At 44.2% G+C, this 24,983-nt stretch overlaps 1 protein-coding gene across 1 annotated transcript in view; it reads left to right on the top strand.

Moving 5' to 3' along the window:
- Positions 1–24,983, top strand: part of LOC137320194 (thioredoxin domain-containing protein 3 homolog) — an 85,168-nt gene that overhangs the window by 51,511 nt on the left and 8,674 nt on the right. The window contains exons 12-16 of the mRNA XM_067981912.1: positions 352–496; positions 11,301–11,408; positions 12,769–12,920; positions 18,364–18,508; positions 20,091–20,329. Of these exons, the coding sequence (XP_067838013.1) occupies positions 352–496; positions 11,301–11,408; positions 12,769–12,920; positions 18,364–18,508; positions 20,091–20,329 (789 nt within the window). The remainder of the gene's footprint in view (positions 1–351; positions 497–11,300; positions 11,409–12,768; positions 12,921–18,363; positions 18,509–20,090; positions 20,330–24,983) is intronic.

Below are 24,983 nucleotides of genomic sequence, written 5' to 3'. Positions count from 1 at the left end.
CAAAGAGCAGGAAAGATTAAACCTCTGGTATGTGACCTACCATTGCAAAATTAATTCCTATGGGTGTGGATCATATTTGCCTGGGCTAAAGTGCCTCCTGTTTGTTCAGAAGAACTAAAGGTGTGAAAGCAAAGAGGGGTTATCAAATCTAATGAAGGAGAATTGTAGGATTCCTGCTTGAAATGTTTTTATAGCCATTAACCTTACCCATGGTATGTGGAATATAACTGATGTTTGAGAAATAAGACTACTCAACCTAAAAGTGTGTAAAATATGCTCGTGTGTACTATGCCTTTTTATGCAGCTGTGGTGTGTATTTTTATTTAATGATGTTTGCATTCTTCTCTTTAGATGAGATTTTGGAGGAGATCAAGAATGCAAGATTTACTATCGCACGGCAAAAAGAAATTACACTCTCAGAAAACCAAGTGACAAAATTTTACAGGTTAAATGATCAAGGCGACTTGCCTCCAGAATTTATAGAATACATGATAAGGTAATTTCTTGTTATAAAAACATAGGGGGTTAAATTGGGCCTCCTTAGGCCCTAAAATGGTAGGCAGGAAACACACGCACACTTAGAATCATAGAAATTTACAGCACAGAAGGAGGCCGTTCGGCCCATCCTGTCTGTCAGCCAAGAAAGAGCTTTCTAGCCTAATCCCACTTTCCAGCTCTTGGTCTGTAGCCTTGTGGGTTACAGCACTTCAAATGCATATCCCAGTACTTTTTAAATGAGAGTTTCTGCCTCTACCACCCTTTCAGGCAGTGAGTTCCAGACCCCCACCACCCTCTGAGTGAAAACATTTCTCCTCAACTCCCCTCTAATCCTTCTACCAATTTCTTTAAATCTATGCCCTCAGGTTATTGACCTCTCTGCTAAGAGAAATAGGTCCTTCCTTTCCAGTCTATCCAGGTACCTCATAATGTTATACACCTCAATTAAATCTCCCCTCTCTCTCCTCTGTTCCAAAGAAAACAACCCCAGCCTATCCAATCTTTCCTCATAGCTAAAATTCTCCAGTCCTGGTAACATCCTCGTAAATCTCCTCTGTACCCTCTCTAGTGCAATCACATCTTTCCTGTAATGTGGTGACCAGAACTGTACACAGTACTCTATCTGTGGCCTGACTAATATTTTATACAGTTCGAGCATAACCTCTCTGCTCTTATATTCTATGCCTCAGCTAAGAAAGGAAAGCATCCCTTATGCCTTCTGAACCACCTTATCTACCTGTTCTGCTACCTTCAGAGATCTGTAGACATGCACTCCAAGGTCTTCCTCTACACTTCTCAGTATCCTCCCATTTATTGTGTATTTCCTTGCCTTTGTTTGCCCTCCCCAATTGCATTACCTCACACTTCTCCGGATTGAATTCCATTTGCTACTTTTCTGCCCACCCGACCAGTCCACGGATACCTTCCTACAGTCTACAGCTTTCTTCCTCACTATCAATCACACGGCCAATTTTTGTATCATCTGCAAACTTCTTAATTACACCGCCTACATTTAAGTCTAAATCCTTGGTAGATACCACAAAAAGCAAGGGACCTAGTATTGAGCCCTGCGGAACCCCACTGGAAATAGCCTTCCAGTCACAAAAACACCCGTTGATTATTACCCTTTGTTTCCTGCCACTGAGCCAATTTTTGATCCAACTTGCCACTTTCCCTTGGACCCCATGGGCGTTTATTTTTCTGACCAATCTGCCATGTGGGACGTTGTCAAAAACCTTGCTAAAATCCATGTAGACTACATCAAACGTGCTACCTTCATCGACCCTTCTTGTTACCTCCTCAAAAAATTCAATCAAGTTTGTCAGACAGGACCTTCCCTTAACAAATCCATGCTGATTGTGCTTGATTAATTCGTGTCTTTCTAAATGATGATTAATTCTCTCCTCCCCCCCACCAAGGCCCGACCTCTCCCCCACAATGAGGCCTGATCTCTCCACCTCCCCCCACGAAGGCCTGATCACCCCCCCATCCCCCCTTGAGGCCCAATCCCTCCTCCTCCCCAGAGGCCCGATCTCTTCCCCACCCCCTGAGGCCCGATTTCTCCCCTACCCCCACCGAGGCCCGATTCCCCTCTGCTCCCCAGAGGCCAAATCCCTCCTCCTCCCTGAGGCCCGATCTCTTCCCCCTCCCCAAGGCCTGATCTCTCTCCCCTCCTGCGTGTCCTCCTCCCGCAACGCCGTCTTCAGTCTAATGAGGTCCAAGGCCCAATATCCAGTGGGCCTGAATTAGTCCCCCATGGTACCTGAATAATGTTTTATATTAATGTCTGAGCATGAAAATTATTTATTTATTTATACACAAATAGCCCCTTTAGTGGCTGACTGCTAGCATATTCCTGAACCAAGTCGTCTAGAATGGATTACTTTGCAGCTCAAATGAGCTTATCAACTGGCAAATAACAGTTCACTTATCTTCAAGCACTCAAACTCTAATATAATAAATTACTATTGAAAGTCACTACAAAAACTGTCCCGACTGATATTTGCCCACTGCCATTTTGTGAACGTTCCCCCCACCATACTGCATCACAGACTCACTTTTGGCAGACCTTCAGTGCTATTCCTTCCATTTCAAGGATCAAAGGTATTGTTTCCTATGCTGTTTAATGTCATTTTATTTCATGTACTTGGTAGTTTTAAGTGTTAGGGGCACAGAGACATAAATGTGATGTGGGGCAGTGGGGGGGGGGGGGTTTAAACTAATTTGGCAGGGGGATGGGCACTAGGATGCAGCATTGGAAAGGAGAAACAAGGGGCACAAAGGATCAGGAGAGAAAGATAGCACTAGAGCAAGTAATAATACAGTATTAGGTGGGATCAGACTAAGAGAGTCTACAAGAAAGTCCAGGACTGGTTTGCAGTGCATGTGTGTAAATGCATGAAGCGTGGTAAACAAGGTTGGTGAGCTGAAGGCGCAAATAGCCACATGGGAATACGATGTTGTGGCGATAACGGAGACCTGGCTCAAAAAAGGGCAGGATTGGGTACTAAATATTCCTGGATACAAGGTGTTCAGGAAAGATAGAGAAGGAAAGAAAGGAGGTGGGATGGCAGTATTGATTAAGGAGAATATCGCAGTACTGGAAAGAGAGGATGTCCTGGAGGGGTCAAGGACAGAATCTGTTTGGTGAGACTTAAGAAACAATAGAGGTGCCATTACACCCCTGGGTGTATTCTATAGTCCACCGACTAGTGGGAAGGATATGGAGGAGCAAATTTGCAGGGAAATTACAGAGAGATGCAAAAGCTATAGAGTAGTGATAACTGGGGACTTCAACTATCCTAATATAGACTGGGATAACAATAATAATATAAGGGGCAAAGAGGGGGAGGAATTTTTGAAATGTGTTCAGGATAACTTTCTTGACCAGTACTTTTCTGGCCCAATGAGGAAGGAGGCATTGCTAGACTTGGTTCCAGAGAATGAGGCGGGCCAAGTGGAGCAAGTATCAGTGGGGGTGCATTTAGGGAGCAGCGATCATAGTATCATAAGGTTTAGAATAGCAATAGAAAAGGACACGGACCACTCTAAAATAAAAATACTCAATTGGAGGAGGGCCATTTTCAATGGGATGAGAACAGATCTGGCCCGGGTAAATTGGAATCAAAGATTGGCAGGCAAAACTGTAATTGAACAGTGGGCGGTTTAAAGAGGAGATGGTTCGGGTACAGTCCAGCACATTCCCATGAGGCAGAAAGGTAGGGCAACTAAAGCCAGAGCTCCTTGGATGACAAAAGAGATAATAATTAAGATGAAATGGAAAAAAGGGCCATATGACAGATGTCAGGTTGATAACACAAATGAGAACCAGGCAGAATATAGAAAGTTCAGAGAGGAAGTGAAAAAGGAAATAAGAGGGGCAAAGAGAGATTATGAGAATAGACTGACGGCCAACATAAAAGGAAATCCAAAAGTCTTCTACAGTCATGTAAACAGTAAACGGGAAGTAAGAGGAGGGGTGGGGCCAATTAGGGACCATAAAGGAGATCTATTCATGGGGGCAGAGGGGATGGCTGAGGTACTAAATGAGTACTTTGCATCTATCTTTACCAAGGAAGAAGATGCTACCAGAGTCTCGGTAAAGGAAGACTTGGTTGAGAGACTGGATGGACTAAAAATTGATAAAGGCTAGCTGTAATTAAAGTAGATAAGTCACCCGGTCCGGATGGGATGCATCTTAGGTTGCTGAGGGAAGGAAGGGTAGAAATTGCGAAGGTACTGGCCATAATCTTCCAAACATCCGTAGATACGGGGTAGTGCCAGAGGACTGGAGAATTGCAAATGTTATACCCTTGTTCAAAAAAGGGTGCAAGGATAAACCCAGCAACTATAGGCCAGTCAGTTTAACCTCAGTGGTGGGGAAACTTTTAGAAATGATAATCCAGGACAGAATTAACAGTCACTTGGATGAGTGTGGATTGATTAGGGAAAGCCAGCACGGATTTGTTAAAGGCAAATCGTGTTTAACTAACCTGATAGAGTTTTTTGATGAGGTAACAGAGAGGGTAGATGAGGGCAATGCAGTTGATGTGGTGTATATGTACTTTCAAAAGGCATTTGATAAAGTACCGCATGGTAGGCTTATCATCAAGATTGCGGTCCATGGAATAAAGGGGGCAGTAGCAACATGGATACAGAATTGGCTAAGTGACAGGAAACAGAGAGTAGTGGTGAACGGTTGATTTTCGGACTGGAGGGAGGAGTATAGTGGTGTTCTCCAGGGGTCGGGGCTGGGGCCACTGCTTTTCTTGATATATATTGACTTGGACTTGGATGTACAGGGCACAATTTCAAAATTTGCAGATAACTCAAAACTTGGAAGGGTAGTAAACAGTGAGGAGGATAGTGATAGACTTCAAGAGGATATAGACAGGCTGGTGGCATGGGCGGACACGTGGCAGATTAAATTTAATGCAGAATAATGCAAAGTGATACAATTCGGTAGGAAGAACGAGGAGAGGCAATATAAACTAGAGGGCATAACTGTAAAAGGGGTACAGGAACAGAGTGATCTGGGGGTATGTGAGCAAAACTGTTGAAGGTGGCAGGGTAGGTTGAGAAAGTGGTTAAAAAAGCATACAGGATCCTGGGCTTTATAAATAGAGGCATAGAGTACAAAAGTATGGAAGTCATGATGAGCCTTTATAAAACACTGGTTTGGCCACAACTGGAGTATTGTGTTCAGTTCTGGGCACCACACTTTAGGAAAGATGTGAAGGCCTTAAAGAGGGTGCAGAAGAGATTTACTAGGATGATTCCAGGTTTGAGGGACTTCAGTAACGTGGATAGACTGGAGAAACTGGGGTTGTTCTCCTTGGAACAGAGACGGTTGCAAGGAGATTTGGTAGAGATATTCAAAATCATGAAGGGTCTAGACAGAGTAGATAGAGAGAAACTGTTCCCATTGGCGGAAGGGTCAAAAACCAGAGGACATAGATTTAAGGTTATTGGCAAAAGAACCAAAGGTGTCATGAGAAAAAACTTTTTTACACAGCGAGTGGTTAGGATCTGGAATGTACTGCCCGAGGGGGTAGTGGAGGCAGATTCAATCATGGCCTTCCAAAGGGAACTGGATAAGTACTTGAAAAGAAAAAAATTGCAGGGCTACGGGGTAGGGCGGAGGAGTGGGACTAGCTGGATTGCTCTTACATAGAGCCAGCGTGGACCCGATGGGCCGAATGACCTCCTTCCATGCTGTAACCTTTCTATGATTCTATGTAGACCTTATGACCTGGATGCTGATCAAGGAAGAAGTGAATAGCATGGACTTCACACTCATTGATTTGGTTGGAAGTGGACCATACGCAGAACTCTGTGGCCCATAATGGGAGCTCACGACTTGGCGGATGGGAAAACCAGCATGCTACAGGCTTTCAAAGCAACAACAACAACTTGCATTTATATAGCACCTCTAACGTAAAACGTCCCAAGGCACTTCAGAGGAGCGTTGTCAAACAAAATTTGACACTGAGCCACATAAGGAGATATTGGGGCAGGTGACCAAAAGCTTGGTCAAAGAGGTAGGTTTTAAGGAGCGTCTTAAAGAAGGAGACAGAGGTAAAGAGGTGGAGAAGTTTAGGGAGGGAATTCCAAAGCTTAGGGCCTAGGCAGCTGAAGGCAAGAGGTCAGAATTGGGGGAGGACAGAGATCTCAGAGGGTTGTAGGACTGGAGGAGTTTACAGAGGTAGCGAGGGGTGAGGCAATGGAGGGATTTGAAAACAAGGATAAGAATTTTAAAATCAAGGTATTGCCGGACCGGGAGCCAATGTAGGTCAGCGAGTGCAGGGGTGATGGATGAACAGGACTTGGTCCCGTTAGGACACGGGCAACAGAGTTTTGGATGAGCCGAAGTTTACGGAGGGTGCAAGGTGGGAGGCCGGCCAGGAGAGCATTGGAAAAGTGCAGAATAGCATTGAAGCTGACAAAGGAGCAGCAGGAAAAGCCCAAATGTTTTCGGATGGTAGCTTGGAGGTGCGGCTCGTGCAGGTGCAGTTCAGAAGAACTGCAATATTTGGAACAACATGGATACAAGCCTCATGAAGTATTATGAAAAATTCCTAACAGGAGGTGGTTACACAGCCTCAATTTTACAAGAATGACAAGAATAAGGTTGAGCTGTCCCATGGCTCAGATTCCCCTGCACCGGCAGATCAGGGTCAGCTCTGCCCAATTTTGCAAAGGAAGTTTCTCCTCTAATCAGAATAGGCTACTTGCACATAAAAAGCGTACTCAGAGAGCTTAGTCTCTAGCATATTTAGTTGGGGAGTGTAAAATTTGGGGAGAGTAAAAAGGGCAAGTAAAAAGCAAAATAGTGTTGAAAATGTGAAAGAAACAGAAAATGATGGAAACACACATCAGGTTCTATGGAGAGAACAGACAAGTTAACATTTCAGGTACAACCTGTCCTGAAAACTGACTGATCTTCTGTATATTTCCAACATTTTCCAGTTTTAGAAGACTGTAGCTCACTATTAAAGAAGTTGTGGTTATGGCAGAATAATGGACTAATTGTTCACAGTGGTACGGCAGAGACATGTGAGCAACACAACTTCCTTTGATGCTGACGTGTTGGAGGTCTTCCTGCAGGAAGTACAATGAAGGAGGGTGGCCCTATTTGGGGCTTCAGCCCATTTTCTAGTAAAAGCACAGGTGCATACTTCATGCAGAGAGATCACTGACTGCGTTAAAGCAGATTCTTTGTTGTTATCAAGAAGTAGGTGAGGATATGTATGCACCACACTTTTGCACACATTTCGTGTGGGGTCCATCAAGCAGGGCACAAACCCAGGTTGGGAACAATCACTATCTCTGGGAGCATTGTGCACACTGTTGCCCTTTTTGCAGGCTCTTTCATTGTGCCAAAGCTGAATGGCACACTTTTCTCGCTGTTGGAGATGGCATTCATGGAACAGCAAACAGATATTCAGGCTTCCAACTCTAGGCTGTTTGCTTTTAGGAGGTTTCTTAGTGGCGTCAGCAGCTATGAATGTTAGCCCTGGTCTTCTAAAAACCATTACTCAAGAGTTCTTATGAAAATGCAGGCACCATGGATTGCCATGTCATTGCTACTTCCTGGAAAATGACCATTGATGTGTATAATGATGTTTCTGTGATCAGATATATCACCTGATCAGTAACTGAGTACAAACCATTGCTATTCCTGATACCTATAAAGGTGCTATCCACAATGTCTTGGAATTGAGGGAATTCTTCCTGTCCTGTGCTGTGTCCTGTCCACTTGATGCCTTCTTTCCACAGGAAAAGTGATAAAGTGCTGCTCCTTGTAAACGTAGCATTTGTCACTTGCTTGATGCATGCTTACCTCAGCTCCCAGGAGCACCTCTACTCCCATCCTCATCCCCAGGAACATCTCCTTCCCATTTTCAGTCCTGGGAATGCCACTGCTCCCAGCCTCTGCCCCAGAAATGCCTTTGTCTGCATTAGGCTTCAGATTTTGCTGCTCCCACTCGCCACATAACAGAAAACGGACCCCACTCCATCCCTGCTTCAACTCAAGCCTAGCACCTGCTCCAGCTCTAATTCCACCCAACAGCTGTGCTCTCTGGTCCCATGTTACATTATGCCTGACTGATCCATTCTTCTCGTACTCCATTCCACACCTGACTCCTTTACTCCCCGGCGTATATTCTGAATTACTCATGAGTAACACCATGATATATACTGTATATAAATTATTATTGTTCCTTAAGCTCATGATTCACATAGAAGAGACATGATTTATGTGGTTAAAAGATGGTGGGGATGGCGATGATGATGGAATGAGGGAGCTTTTTTTTTGAGCATAGAATCATAGAAAATTTACGGCGCAGAAGGAGGCCATTCAGCCCATCGTGTCGGCACCGGCCGAAAATGAGACACCCAGCCTAATCCCACTTTCCAACACTTGGTCCGTAGCCTTGTAGATCACGGCACTTCAGGTGCACATCCGGGTACTTTTTAAAAGAGTTCAGGGTTTCTGCCTCTACCACCCTTTCAGGCAGTGAGTTCCAGACCCCCACCACCCTCTGGGTGAAAAAATGTTTCCTCAGCTTCCCTCTAATCCTTCTACCAATTACTTTAAATCTGTGCCCCCTAATTATTGACCTCTCTGCTAAGGGAAATAAGTCCTTCCTATCCACTTTATCTAGGCCCCTCATAATTTTGTACACCTCAATTAAATCACCCCTCAGCCTCCTCTGTTCCAAAGAGAACAACCCCAGCCTATCCAACCTTTCCTCATAGCTAAAATTCTCCAGTCCTGGCAACATCCTCGTAAATCTCCTCTGTATCCTCTCTAGTGCAATTACATCCTTCCTGTAATGTGGTGACCAGAACTGTACACAGTACTCAAGCTATGGCCTAACCAATGTTTTATACAGTTCCAGCATAACCTCCCTGTTCTTATATTCTATGCCTCAACTAATAAAGGAAAGTATTCCATAAGCCTTCTTAACCACCTAATCTACCTGTCCTGCTACCATCAGGGATCTGTGGAACTGCACTCCAAGGTCCCTCACTTCCTCTACACCTTTCAGTATCTTCCCATTTGTTGTGTATTCCCTTGCTTTGTTTGCCCTCCCCAAATGTGTTACCTCACACTTCTTCGGATTGAAATCCATCTGCCAATTTTCTGCCCACCTGACCAGTCCATTGATATCTTCCTGCAGTCTACAGCTTTCCTCCTCACTATCAACCACACCGCCAATTTTTGTATCATCTGCAAACTTCTTAATCATGCCCCCTACATTTAAGTCCAAATCATCAATATATATCACAAAAAGCAAGGGACCTAGTACTGAGCCCTGCGGAACCCAACTGGAAACAGCCTTCCAGTCACAAAAACACCCGTCAACCGTTACCCTTTGCGTCTTGCCACTGAGCCAATTTTGGATCCAACTTGCCACTCACCCTTGGATCCCATGGGCTTGTACTTTTTTGACCAGTCTGGCATGTGGGACCTTGTCAAAAGCCTTGCTAAAATCCATGTAGACCACATCAAATGCACCACCCTCGTCGACCCTCCTTGTTACCTCCTTAAAAAATTCAATCAAGTTAGTCAAACACAACTTTCCCTTAACAAATCCATGCTGACTGTCCTTGATTACTCCGTGCCTTTCTAACAATGGTTTATCCTGTCCCTCAGAATTGATTCCAATAATTTGCCCACCACCGAGGTTAGACTGACTGACCGGTAATTACTCGGTCTACCCTCGCTCCCTTTTTAAACAACGGTACAACACTAGCTGTCCTCCAATCCTTCGGCACCACCATAGTAAGCGGTAATCACATGGATTCTACCTGAAAAAAGTTTCATGACTTATCCGTTATCATATCTGAAGTATTCATTCTTGAAGAATGATAATTGATATCAAAAGCTATGGGTATCTTTGTGCCCTATTCATTATATCAGAATTTTACAGAGATGAGGAGAAATTTCTTCACTCAGTGGGAAGTGAACCTGTGGAATTCTCTACCACAGAAGGCTGTGGAGGCCAAGTCACTGAATATATTTAAGAAAGAGATAGATAGATTTCTAGATACAAAAGGCATCAAGGGGTATGGGGAAAGTGCGGGAATATGGTATTGAGATAGAAAATCAGCCATGATCATATTGAATGGCGGAGCAGGCTCGAAGGATCGAATGGCCTACTCCTGCTCCTATTTATGTTTCTATGTTACAGCATAGGAGGACACTATTCAGCAACTGTGTCTGTGCCAGTTTTCTGAAAGAGCTTCCACCATATTACAAAAGGACGCCGAGGCATTGGAGAAGGTGCAAAAAAGATTTACAAGTATGATGCCAGAACTGAGAGGTTATAACTATCAGGAAGCACTGAACAGGCTGGGGCTCTTTTCTCTAGAAAAGAGAAGGCTGAGAGGTGACCTAATAGAGGTCTTTAAAATTATGAAGGGATTCAATAGGGTAGATGTGGGGAAGATGTTTCCACTTGTGGGGGTGTCCAAAACAAGGAGCTAGAAATATAAGATAGTCACTGATAAATCCAATAAGGAATTCAGGAGAATGTCTGGAGACATTCAGGAGAATTTCAGGAAGAATTCAGGAGAATTTCAGGAAGCCTCCGAAAGCTTGTAAATTTCAAATAAAATCGTTGGACTATAACTTGGTGTTGTAAAATTGTTTACAATTGTCAACCCCAGTCCATCACCGGCATCTCCACATCACAAATTCAGGAGAAACCTCTTTATCCAGAGTGGTTATAATGTGGAATGCGCTACCACATGGAGTAGTTGAGGCGAATAGCATAGATGCCTTTAAGGGGAAGCTAGATAAACATATGAGGGAGAAAGGAATAGAAGGATATGCTGATAGGGTTAGATGAAGTAGGGAAGCTCATGTGGAGCATAAACACCGGCATAGACCAGTTGGGCCGATTGGCCTGTTTCTGTGCTGTAAATTCTATGTAATTTCATGACCTAACAATCCTCTGAATAAAAGAATTATTCCAATGTCTCCTTTCATTCTTTTTGGCGATGCTCTTAAAGTTACACCCTCTAGTTACCTACTTACTGACTAGTGAAAGTAGTTTTTCTCTATTTACTTTACTAAAACTCTTCATTATTTTCATTATTTTCAATATCTCTAATAAATCTACTCTTAATTTTTTCTTCTCTAATCACAGATTCTCTAGTCTGCCCACATAACTAAAGTCTCTCATTCCTGGTATCATTTGAGTGAATCTAAAGGACTAATTAATATGTTGTTGGTTTTTTATTCCTGAAGGTCAAAAAGTGGAGTCATTTTAAACTTGCCTGTGTTACAGTGGTCCAATATTGGTGTTAGCTTTGGTTAGAGACAATGCAATATATCATTGGAAAAACTTACTGGGACCTCTCGATGTTGAGGAAGCAAAGCAGGACTATCCATTAAGGTAAAACATTTGATCAGATGATTACATGTTTTGTGATTACCACAGTGATTCATATTTTCTAGACCTCTCTAATCGACAGAAAGATCAGATAAGTATACTTGTGAGCTTGTATGTCTGTATGATATGTCTGGTCTGTGCCAATATTGATCAGATCTATGTCATATTGATCGGCTACATAGCAATAGAAATGGAAAAAGATCAGGGAGAATGATAACGTTGCCCCTGGTTTGCTTCCCAATAGGCAATCCAATGTCTCCTTTTTGTTTACATGTCTAAACACCAAAATGTGTTTTTTTAACTTATTTCATAAATGAAAATCATTTCTTATATAAAGTGAGCCTTTATAGGTCGATTTCAGCTGTCCTAGTTTGACTGGAAAGGGGCAGCTAAAATGGAACGGCTCCATTTCCCGCCGTTCTGCGATTTTAATGCCACTGATTTTGGCAGTGGAAGAGGCTCCTGCCAGACTCCAGTCTCATTAATAAATATAAATTGCAGTGCTTTGACATAAATTGGACCCTGATGGAACTTTAACCCACTCCAGATCAATGCCCCCAGCGTGGTCTCTCCGCCAGGTGAACCTGTAGAGTTTAAAAACTTTCCTTAGTGGGGTCCGGGGGAACAGCAGTGCTCTCCTGGGCCCCATGTGGAAGGTGCAGGCCTCTGCTGCCCCAGGCTCCCCCTTCTCAAGCACGAGACTCTCGCAACATCCTGGATGCACCCAGATTTCTGTCCCCCAAGCCAACCCCAGACCCTGAAACCTTTCAGGCTGAATTCGGTCCCCCGCCCACTACACAGGGCCAGGTACCCCACCCACTACACAGGGCCTGGTCCCCCACCCACCACGCAGGGCCCGGACAATGAGCGTCAGGTATTGACCTCCTTATCCTCCTTGACCTGTCTTCAGCCTTTTCACACCCATGGTTGGATGGTCAACTATCCTCCTCCAATTCCTCTTCTCCATTGTCCAGCTCAGTGGCACTGCCCTTGCTTGCTCTGCTGTTATTTATCAATCGTAGCCAGAGCATATCCAGCAATTGCTTCTCTTCCCACTCCCACACCCACATCTCTGGAGCCCCCCAAGGGTCTATCCTTGACCCCTTCCTCTTTCTGAATTATACGCTCCGCAATCATCTCTCTTGACCCTTCCACTACCTCTGTGCTGTCAGACTGTTTCTCTGATATCCAGTCTTGCATGATCCACAATTTCCGGCATATGCTAATGAAATTCTCAGGAGATTTCGGAATAACTCGCCAATGGGAAAATTGGCATAAATTTTGGCATAACTTGCCGGTTACGCCATTTCAGGAAATTCTAGGCCAAGATATTTACATATGTACTCCTTGTTCTGTTCCTTAGCCTACGTGCAAGGTTTGCATTGGAGGATATTCCATTTAATCAGCTACATGGGAGTCATAACGTTGAAATTGCAATGAAGGAGTTGCGATTTTTCTTTCCTGTTGAACACACATTGGTGGCAATTAAACCTGATGCTTTACGAGAGTACAGAGGTAGGCAATAAGTAACATAGAGTAATGACAGCAGAGATAAAATACTGTATTTGCTTAATATCACAAAAGGGAAGCTAGATAATTACATGAGGGAGAAAGGAAATGAAGGATATGCTGATAGGGTTAGATGCAGTAGGGCGGGAGGAGGCTCGTATGGAGCATAAATGCCAGCATGGACTAGTTGGGCCAAGTGGCCCGTTTCTGTGCTGTAAGTTTTATGTAATTTTATGTAGTCAAGATATTGGTGCAACCAGGAAATGCTAGATGGTTGATTTTGAGCATTTTTTAAAAGTGTTTCAATTCGTAGGTATGAATTTTTTCTTTGTTTAAACTTTTCAGAGATAGGGGATGCAAAATAATGTTTTCCAGTATACTTATGGGTCTAGAAATTTGATTCTGCCACAGCCGTTTTTCAGGCGGCTTAATCACTGTTCCTTTGCTCATGCAAATAAGTGGCCTAACGCTTGTTTGAGGCCCTCTATGTAAAATTGGGTTGCCCTCAATGCAGCCAGTGCCAGGCTGGTTGCATTCAGGAAAACCAAATCTACAAGTGGCCTAACCTGTAGTTCTTAGAGGGACCACTGCAGGCTGCCACCAAAAAGGTAAGTTTGTAAAACATACTTACCTGAATGTGGACCCCAGATTAAAACTGCGGGCCACCACTGCTGACCACCTCTTGCCCAATCGACTGATGTCCCGGTCGCCCCATTGACCCTCTCCCAGTCACCCTCCTCCCGATCACCCCTCTCTCCTGGTTGCTCCCCTCCCGATCGCATTCCCTTCCCCTTTAACAACCTACCTGAGGGCCGCTGCCAGCAACACAGTGGCCCGAAATTTGAAACCTCTTCACTGACGAGCTGCCTGGGAATGCCCAATAAGTGTTTGCAGCTCTCCAGTCTTATTTAAATGAGACATGAGGCCCAATATCAGGTGCACCTCGGGCCTACCCATTCAGACGCATGGATCGTTCTTTCTAGTCCATGATGGAAAAGGAGGGGAGTTCACCAAGAAAACTGAGGATGTAAATAAGTGGCTTGCAAAATGATGTGATAACAGCAACGCTGCTTTCATAAATAACACAAACACTTTCAAAACAAAAATGACTGTTAGAGGAGAGACTAGGAATGTCCATTAGGTGTCTACAGTTCGCCGGTGTGATGATAATGAGGCCTGAGGCCCAATATTAGGTGAGCGTTGGGACAGGCCGGCTCAAACAAATTTCTGGCCAGAAGAGGCAGTGCTCCTGTTGACCTGGTATTCGTAAATAACCAACAACAACAACTTGCAATCATAGAGCGCCTTTAACGTAGTAAAATGTTCCAAGGCGCTTCACAGGAACGTTATCAACAAAATTTGACACTGAGCCACGTAAGGAGATATTAGGACAGGTGACCAAAAAACTTGGTCAAAGAGTTAGGTTTTAAGGAGCGTCTTAAAGAAGGAGAAAGAGGCAGAGAGGTCTGGGGATGGAATTCCAGGTCTTAGGGCCTGGGCAGTTGAAGGCATGGCTGCCAATGGGATGATTAAAATCAGGGATGCGCAAGGGGCCAGAATTGGAGGAGCGCAGATATCTTGGAGGGTTGTAGGGCTGGAGGAGGTTACAGAGATAGGGATGGGCGAGGCCATGGAGGGATTTGAAAACTAGGATGAGAATTTCAAAGTCGAGGCGTTGCCAGACCAGGAGCCAATGTAGGTCAGTGAGCACAGGGGTGATGGGAGAACAGGACTTGGTGTGAGTTAGGATACAGGCAACAGAGTTTTGGATGAGCTCAAGTTTATGGAGGGTGGAAGGTGGGAAGCCAGCCAGGAGAGCATTGGAATAGTCAAGTCTAAAGGTAACAAAAGCATGAATTTCAGCAGCAGGTGAGCTGAGGCAGGGGCAGAGACGGGTGAAGATACGGGGATGGAAGTAGGCGGTCTCGGTGATGGAACGGATGCGGAATCAGAAGCTCATCTCGGTCAAATAGAACGCCACGGTTGCGAACGATCTGGTTCAACCTCAGACAGTGGCCAAGGAGTGGGATGGAATCGGTGGCTAGGGAACGGAGTTTGTGGCTGGGGACCGAAGACAACATAGAAGAGTGTAAGTCATAATACCCCTAGGGGATAGCCACCACAGAATGATCACGTTCAATGTGATTTGGGAGTCAGATACATCTAATTCCAGGGGGATAATTTTAACCCCCAAGAACAGATGAGTTGGGGGCAGGCAGGAAGGGCTAGATCCATGAGGTGAGTGCCTTTATTATAATGATCGTGGGCTCGGAGGAGCAGGAGTGCTTCATCCAGGCCCAACAAGCTCAACTGGCATGACAGGACCCCTGCAATTAGCTGACCCCCCCTGGACTCACCTCCCCCACCGATGCTTGACCCCCCAATCATCTCCTAGGCCTACCAATTTTGTTTATGTCCCCCCACCCCTCCGATTTGTTCCACGGCCCACGATCTCTTTCTGCCTCTCTTTCCCCCCCCCCCCCTCTTTGATTCATGGCTCCTTTCCCTCCCAAGAGACAGCCAGCCTGTCAATCTGGCTGCCTGGCGCATGGGAAATCCGGAAGCACAAATACTTACCTTCAGTTGAGTTGCGATCGCAGATTGGAACACACTCATTTGGCTTACAGGTTCCCCATGCGGATATCTATGGATGGGCCAGTTTCCCAACTCTGAGCTAAAATCATGCCCAAGGAGTCAGATATATAAACTTAAAAGGACTAAATTCAAAGAAATGAAGGAACAACTAAATCAAATGGATAGGTTGCTCAGCAATACTGCAGTATCATAGTATCATAATATCATAGCAGGTACAGCACAGGAGGAGGCCTTTCGGCCCATCGTGCCTGTGCGGGCTCTTTGAAAGAGCTATCCAATTAGTCCCATTCCCCTGCTCTTTCCCCATAGCCCTGTAAATTGTTTCCCTTCAAGTGTTTATTCAATTCCCCTTTGAAAGTTACTATTGAATCTGCTTCTACCACCCTTTCAGGCAGTGCATTCCAGATCATTACATTTGCTGCCTAAAAAAATATTTCCTCATGTCGCCTCTGGTTCTTTTGCTGATCACCTTAAATCTGTGTCCTTTGGTTACCGACCCTTCTGCCACTGGAAACAGGTTCTCCTTATTTACTCCAGCAAAACCGTTCATGATTTTGAACACCTCTATCAAATCTCAACTTAACCTTCTCCGTACTAAGGAGAACAATCCCAGTTTGTCCAGTCTCCCCACATAACTGAAGTCCCTCATCCCTGGAACCATTCTAGTAAATCTCTTCTGCACCCCCTCCAAGGCCTTGACATCCTTCCTAAAGTGTGATGCCCAGAATTGAACACAATACTCCAGCTGAGGCCTAACAAGGGTTTTATAAAGGTTTAGCATAACTTCATTGCTTTTGTGCTCTATGCCTCTATCAATAAAGCCCAGGATCCCACATGCTTTTTTAACAGCCTTCTCAACTTGTCCTGCCACCTTCAAAGATTTGTGTACATACACACTCAGGTCTCTCTGTTCCTGTACTCCCTTTAAAATTGTACCATTTAGTTCATATTGCCTCTCCTCATTCTTCCTACCAAAATATATCACTTCACACTTCTCTGCGTTAAACATCATCTGCCATGTGTCTGCCCACTTCTGCCTATGTCCTCCTAAAGTCTGTTACTATCCTCCAAATTGTTTACTACATTTCCTAGTTTTGTGTCATCTGCAAACTTTGAAATTATACCCTCTATTCCCATTCAGGTCATTAATATATGTCAAAAAGAGCATTGGTCCTAATATTGACCCCTGGGGAACACCACTGAATACTTCCTTCCAGTCTGAAAAACTACTTTCTGCTTTCTATCCATTTCTATCCCAATTTTATATCCACACTACCACTGTCCCTTTAATCCCATGGGCTTTAATTTTGCTAACAAGCCTATTATGTGTAACTTTATCAAATGCCTTTTGAAAGTCCATGTACACAACATCAACCGCATTACCCTCATCAACCCTCTCTGTTACTTTATCAAAGAACTCAATCAAGTTAGTCAAACACGATTTTCCTTTAACAAATCCGTGCTGACTTTCATTTATTAGCTCATAATTTTCCAAGTGCCAATTAATTTTGTCCCGGATTATTGTTTCTAATAGTTTCCCCAACACCGATATTAGGCTGACTGGTGGTTAATTGCTGGGTTTATCACTCTTCCCTTTTTTGCACAGGGATGTAACATTTGCAATCCTCTAGTCCTCTGGCACTATCCCCATATCTAAGGAGGATTGGAAGATTGTGGCTGGAGCCTCTGCAATGTCCACCCTTATTTCCTTCAGTAACCTAGGATGCATCCCATCAGGACTGGGTGACTTTTCTACTTTTGAGTACTGCCAATCTTTTAAGTACCTCCTCTATCTATTTTTATCCTATCCAATATCGCTACTACCTCCTCCTTTACTGCTATATTGGCAGCATCCTCTTCTCTGGTGAAGGCAGATGCAAAGTATTCATTTAGTACCTCAGCCATGCCCAATAGAGGACAAATGGTACACCTTTAAAGGTGAACATACAGAATAAATACATTCCAAAAACCGACAAGCTCGGATAACACAATGGATTAACAACCAAATTAAAAGTGAAATAAAGAAGGAAAACAACTTCTACAAATCCTGCCGAGATAAAGGAGAAGGAGTTTCCTGGGATGAATAGAAGAAAATGCAGACATACATTTGATTACCCTATTCAGGGTAATCAAAGGAGCAAAGGGGAACCTAAAAAGAAGCATAGCTGCGGAGGCTAAACACAACAGTAAATAATTCCTTCAGTCAACAGTTAGAGGACAGTCAGAGAAGAGCTGAAAATCAGAAACGATGCAAACTGGAAACTGAGGATAAGCACAAATAGTAAATATTCTGAAAGAGTACTCTCTCCCAAGTATTCACAAGGGAAGATATGAGCAATATGCCCTTCCGAAACAAAGATAAGCTAAACAAAACCAATCATTTTGATATAAATGAGATGGAAGTTTAAGACAGAGTAAAAGGGCTTAAAACAAATGAATCACCAAAAGATAGATGGTATTTATCCCAAAGAGCTGAGAAAGGCAGGGAGGAGACTTGGAATGCATTGACAATCATTATGAGGGAGTCATAGGATACCGATAATACTCTAGTAGATTGGAAACAGGCCAATGTGATGCCCATATTCAAAAAGGGAACAAAACAGACAGAGGCAACTATAGATCCATTAGTCTTGCTTCTATTCCATGGAATAATAAAAAGGAATGCTGCATAATTTGCATAATTAATAGTCATTTTATTTAAACAAACTTAAAAAGTGTCTCATTAAAATCCATGATTTTTTCAAATGGAATACCCAGAATTGTGTTCATTAATATCGTGGCACATCAACATATATATTTCACTTCTTTGGCACAGCATAAAAGAAACTATCGAATTCTCTTTTTTTAACCCTAGATGCTATTTTAGCCAAGATCCAAGAAGCAAGCTTTACAATCTCTGCAATTAAATCAGTTGAGATGTCCGAAGAGATAGCAAGAGAGTTCTACATAGATCAGGAAGAAGAGTCGTTCTTCAGCCAACTGATAGAAAACATGTCTCAGTAAGTGACTGCTAAAGAAAATAGTCCTTGTCTGTTGGAACTGAGTTCACCCACTCCCCATATACTGTAAAGATCCCAAATGTCATAAACATGCACAATCCTTAGTAATCTCAAAATTCTCCAGTACATGTATGAAAAATGCAGTATTATCAAAGAATGAGACAAAGAAAGGGTCAGACATGATCCTTTCACTACTGGGAGCTAATTTGAATGCAGCCTAGACCAATGGAATGAAAATATTTTCACAGGGATTCTCTAATCTCCCACCTTAACTTCAGCACAACATTGGCAGAAAGTCCAGAGAAACAGCATAAACAGACACTTATGCCTCTTCTCCAGGGTTTCCTCTATAGCTACATCATGAGATCGGCGAATCCCCCCTCATGGAAATTGTACCTGTTTTTCTCTGCCAGGTGTAAGGGTTCTACATCAGGTAGGTTTGGTAAAAGTACTCAAAAATTGGCTGTCCTTCTCAGAGAAAAAATTGTGGGTAATAGAAATATGAAACTAGTAAAGTTAGAGGTAGGGAGGAGCTGAGGTTAGGTTGATACTGGAAGACCAAAGTCGAAGAATGTTTTATTAACCAACTCTGACAAGTCCTAAGGTTAACGAGCACAAAAAAATGACCAAACATATGTTATCCAGAGCATTGTATCAGAAAATATATTCATCAGTCATAACTCATCTAGCTCAGTAACCAGTACATCCCATGTATTTAAGTCATCAAAAAGAATGCTCCCTATCAACCTCTGAACCAACTAAATTGGGATCTAGGCTGCAAAAATCAGGGACGAAAGACCAAAATCAGGTAAACTTATTTTGGCTGCACTTACCACATTGAACCTCTCTTTAGCCCTATGATTGTAGGCCATATCAATTTAATATTGCGCTTACATCTGCCTCCGTAACATTTGGGGGAACTTCGACTGTCAGTGGGTTTCTGGCAGGAAAGCATTGGTTTTAATTAGATTCCCTCCTAGCCGTGACAGTATGAGGCCTCATTAATCGAAGGAGTGGGGCCCACTCACCTCCATGCCAGAATTCCCATAAGCACTCTTGGGAATGAGAAACTCTTCACTGGGAGTGCACATTAATAAACCCCACCCTTTGTTTTCTAAGCTTACTTCAAAGTTAAATCAGAGTGCATTTTCTCATTTTCTATACAGTTTTGTATTATTCATTCAAATGTGGATGTTGTACACATGTGGCTGAATATTTGATTACATCCTTTATTATCATCTTCCTCATTTTTAAAATATATTTCATCTTCCACATACAAAGTAGCCTCCTACTTACCCTTTGATTTCTCTTAACTGCAGTGCCTGGAACTAAACATTTTATTTTATTATTTGGTCTGACACCTTTTTCTAATGTGACACCAGAACAGTGCCAATCTTCAGGTGGGATTAGGGGAATCGTGTGATGCACCATTATTTTTCAATTTAAAAGACAATTACATATTTGTATGTGGAAGTTAAATTACACCCATTCAATCAGGCCATCCCGAAAGCAGATAATCTAACATTTTAGGCTATCAGTGGTGTCTTTCAGGCTTTTAGCAGTTTTCCTTCTGTTGTTTCAGGGGTCCATCAGTGATGATGATTCTTACCAAGGAGAATGCTGTTAGGGAATGGAGGGAATTGATGGGACCTGCAGACCTTGAGTTGGCAAAGACGTCTTTTCCAAATTCCCTTCGAGCTCAGTTTGCCACAAGTATTTTACGGAATGGACTTCATAGTTCCTCCAATGTACAACATGCTAAGAAGCACATTAAGTTATTGTTTGGAGATGCGCTCCTCGATGCATCTGGAATTGTTCTAGGTAATTCCATTATGGTTCCCATTTCCAAGTCAAATCTAATGTTTGCATTTTTTAGTTCAACTCCTAAATGATACATAATCCATTTCCCATGCCCTAATGCAAGATTTATTTTGCTATACAAATTTGCAAATCTGTGGGAGCCAATTTTCATGTATTTCAGTTCTAAACGGTAAGTATGGCAGCAACTCTTACCAGAATGTACTGCCAGCACTCACTTTCCGGGGTCAGTCTATTTGTATACTCATTCACAGCTCCAATTGCACGTTTGGACAGGTGCAAGGAGACAGCCTCATGGTGGGACCAAGCATTACCTGCTGATTTACACCATTGGGACCAAAAAACTGTGCGGGTGAAATTTAAAGATATACGGACTATTTAAGGCATATGGTAGAATAGGGGGTTAAAAATCCTTGCAGTATTTGGAAAGACTTAAAAGACATTTCAACCCTTTAGCAGCCTTTGTCTAGCCTGAAAGGGGAGGAGCAGGCTAAGAAGTGACAGACAAAATTAAAGGGAAAAGAACCTCAGTGTACAGTCATGTGTCTGCAGGCAAGTGATGGAGCATCCTGCGCTCAATTCCATTTGATAACGACTGAAGTGGGGATGGTGTTTTATTAGAAGAGAATAGCCCTCTTTCCCACTCCAATACACCTTTTTCATAGATCAGCTTTACAGCATACCTGGAAAGAGATGGAGGTAGATTTGAAACCCATGTTTAAAATGGGTGTAAGCAGCTGAACTGCACGGAAACTCCTGTGCAGCCTTTAAAAACATAGTTCAGCCAGCACTCTTCATCAGCAGACTGGGAGACAACCAGGTAAAAAAGGAACAGTGCGTGGATCTCCACTTCACTCTTAAATAACTTCACTGGATGTCTTATCGGTATTTTGTATTATACATTTACAGAGTTATGACCACTCAAGCACCATCTGTACCCAGAGGCAGTGGGGCAGGGCCCCATCCAAGAGAAGAACATACAGCCATTGATGTAGACCTCCAAACCTCCTGGAGGAGATCAAAGGCAGGAGGACCAGACTCCAGGGTATGGGTGCCACCAAGCCTACCAGGAATGTAACTTGTGCTACCTGGATGAAGGTGGCATTGGCACAGAGTGCCAACACCCTCACCCTCAGGACTGCATTGCAGTGCTGCAAAAAGTTTAACAACCTTACCACGGCAGGCAAGGTAACATACTGGGCACTCTTTCCTTTTCTTTGCCCACCCTGGACACCAGCACACTCTTCATCTTCTTAAAGCAACACTCACACAACTAACCCTTCGCTTTGGTGATGGAGTGCTCCAACTTGGTAATCCTGCACTATGGCTACACAACTCCCCTTCTTCCACTTTAACAGGCTCATACCATCACATATGAACAATGAAGGACAGGAAAACACCCACTGGTCCATCCAACTGCGATGCCTTATGCATCACAATATGTACACTCCCCACCCCACCCGGAGCCATATAATCTCCTGGGAGAGGCGAAAAACCAGATATTAACCCAGGCCAATTAGGGGGGAGAATCTGGAAAATTCCTCTCCGACCTCCTTAGGCGATCGAAACTAATCTAGGAGATCACGTTGGCCATGATTATTGTTATACAGTACATACCTTTTGTACGAGGTGATCTCTCCCCCAACCAGAAACAGGTCCAGCTCTCGATTGAAGGAATTCAGCGAATCAGCGTACATCACACGAGCCAGCAGTCTGTTCCACAGGTCCACTGTTCTCTGGGAAAAGAAATGCCTCCTAAAATCTAACCTAGTTCTGGCCTTATGTAACTTTTTTTTATTCGTTCATGGGATGTGGGCGTCACTGGTGAGGCCGGCATTTATTGCCCATTCCTAATTGCCCTTGAGAAGGTGGTGGTGAGCCGCCTTCTTGAACCGCCGCAGTCCATGTGGTGAAGGTTCTCCCACAGTGCTGTTAGGAAGGTAGTTCCAGGATTTTGACCCAGCGACGATGAAGGAATGGCGATATATTTCCAAGTCGGGATGGTGTGTGACTTGGAGCGGAACGTGCAGGTGGTGGTGTTCCCATGTAGGTGGTAGAGGTCGCGGGTTTGGGAGGTGCTGTTGAAGAAGCCTTGGCGAGTTGCTGCAGTGCATCCTGTGGATAGTACACACTGCAGCCACTGTGCGTCGGTGGTGAAGGGAGTGAATGTTTAGGGTGGTGGATGGGGTGCCAATCAAGTGGGCTGCTTTGTCCTGGATGGTGTCGAGCTTCTTGAGTGTTGTCAGAACTGCACTCATCCAGGCAAGTGGAGAGTATTCCATCACACTCCTGACTTGTGCCTTGTAGATGGTGGAAAGGCTTTGGGAGTCAGGAGGTGAGTCACTTGCTGCAGAATACCCATCCTCTGACCTGCTCTTGTAGCTACAGTATTTATATGGCTGGTCCAGTTAAGTTTCTGGTCAATGGTGACCCCCCAGGATGTTGATGGTGGGGGATTCGGCGATGGTAATGCTGTTGAATGTCAAGGGGAGGTGGTTAGAGATTGTGATCCCCAGTCCTCCCCAACATATTTAGTTGAAACAAACTGTCTACACAAACACAATCTATTCCTTTCATCATCTAATAAATGTAAATCAAATTACCCCTAAGTCTGCACTTCTCTAAAGTGTAGTGTCCCAGCTCTTTGAGCCTATCTTAGTAACTAAGGTGCTTCAAACTGGGAATCAATGTTATGGCCCTCCTCTGCACCTTTTCCAAAGCTTCAATTTCACCCACTATGTGCGGAGACCAAAACTGGACACAGTATTCTAACTGAGGCCTAACCAAGGACAAAATGGTATGCTTTGTCTTAGAGTGAATTGTCCAATAAATATACCCTAGCACCCTATTCGTCCTAGTTATTATTTCACGGCATTGGTCATGAACCTTTAGAAATCTATGCACTAGAATGCCCAGATCTCTTTCTTTCTCCGCTGGCTTTAGTACTTTTCTCTGAAGGGTATATGTATGTTCAGCATTCGCCCTGCCCACAGCATAACACTGCACTTTGCTAAGTTAAACCCCATTTGCCAGTCTCAAGCCCAATCCCCCGGCACACCTGGATCTGCCTGTAGTAGCCAAGCATTGTCTGCTTCATCTCTCACTTCAGCTCTCCTGTGCCACTTGGCACACACTCAACTACTATCCGTACCCTCATTTACTCTATTTCTTGCAGGACAAATTGGTGCACAATGCCTGCCAAAGGCAGGACCCCAAAGGGGCATCCCCACCATTAATCTCCTCACGCCCTTAGAGGAGAAGGTCATGCAGCTCATGGGCACACACTCGGTTCTTGCCATGGGAGATGGCGAGATCACAGCATCTTGCTGGTGCCAGGCTAGTGACTGAGCACCTATACTGTCACCCTGGCATCCCTGTGAAGCACCGCACAGTCATAACCTTCCACCCACTTTCTCAAGAACTTATGTAAAGAAGGATGTTTGAGGGACACCAAACCAATATGCAGGCTCTGAGGTCAATCTCTGAGGATGTGCAGCAGTTTACAATCCCATGGGGGTAATATTCACCCATTCTTGGCTTTTACCCTCCTTTTCTGCATACCACAGCAACGGAGGGCACAGGAAGAGGAAGGAGACAAAGGAGGAGGAGCTGAGGAGTTATTTCTCCCTTCTCGCATGTAACAATGATGAAGAAAAGGCGTATAAGAACTGGGACTCTTCCGTGCAGCTGCATGATCTTGCCTGTCTTCCTCTGCCTCATTTTCCTCAAACTCATCACCTGAGGCACTTGCTTCCTCTGTCCCAGACACAGCTCAGATACTTTCACCTGGGGCAAATTAAATAGTTGTTGTGAGTATGTGGCACCAGGTGATTTACAGAGCACGAGGTACCCAGAGGAGTGGGGAGTAGGTGAGGATATCCCAATGGAGGCTGAGAAGAAGACTGCTAAGGGTTTCAGAGTCATGGGACCAAGAACTTATGTAAAGAAGGATGTTTGAGGGACACCAAACCAATATGCAGGCTCTGAGGTCAATCTCTGAGGATGTGCAGCAGTTTACAAGTTTGAGTCTTAAGTGTACAACTGTCCTTTCCAGCAACATCGTGAGAGTTTACTATTTCTTGCAGGCGCCAATGGAGTTTGTAGCAACTTCACTGGAGTCTGGAACAGATCCCCAGTTAAGAAGCAGCAAAGGACCAGTCGATGCCTGCCACCTCCATGGATAACAAACTGAAGCTCTGGAGGCGTTAGTGGTCAAAATGATATAAGCACAGATTGCTGTTTCCAGACTGTGGCAAATTCTGTGTCTTAGGGCGTTGAGGATCTGATAGCTGTCTTTAGACCAGTTGTTCTGCTGATCATTGGGGCCACAGATCCAAGGCCCAATGGAATGGTGAGACCAGGGGTCCACCTGCCTGATACTGTTGTCTCTCAAGGCAGCAACACATGCCAGGCTTCCAGCCTTCCCCCTCAGAGCACCACAGCAGTGGAAGGTGGGAGGCGAGAGCAGGCTGCCCAGAAGCACCCTCCAGGGATGCAGACAACAGCGGCTCCCTGCCAGGAGCAAGCTGCCATGAGATAAGGACCACCTCAGTTCCATGACCCTTCTATAAAGCATGAGCAGCCAACGACCTCCCATGATCCTGGTTCTCAAGCGGCACTGAGGAGGAACACTAGAATAGGTGATAGAAAGGCACGT

This window comes from Heptranchias perlo, chromosome 3 (genome assembly GCF_035084215.1).
Source record: "Heptranchias perlo isolate sHepPer1 chromosome 3, sHepPer1.hap1, whole genome shotgun sequence".
Classification (NCBI taxonomy): Eukaryota; Metazoa; Chordata; class Chondrichthyes; order Hexanchiformes; family Hexanchidae; genus Heptranchias; species Heptranchias perlo.
This window is presented reverse-complemented; position numbering and strand designations above follow the sequence as displayed.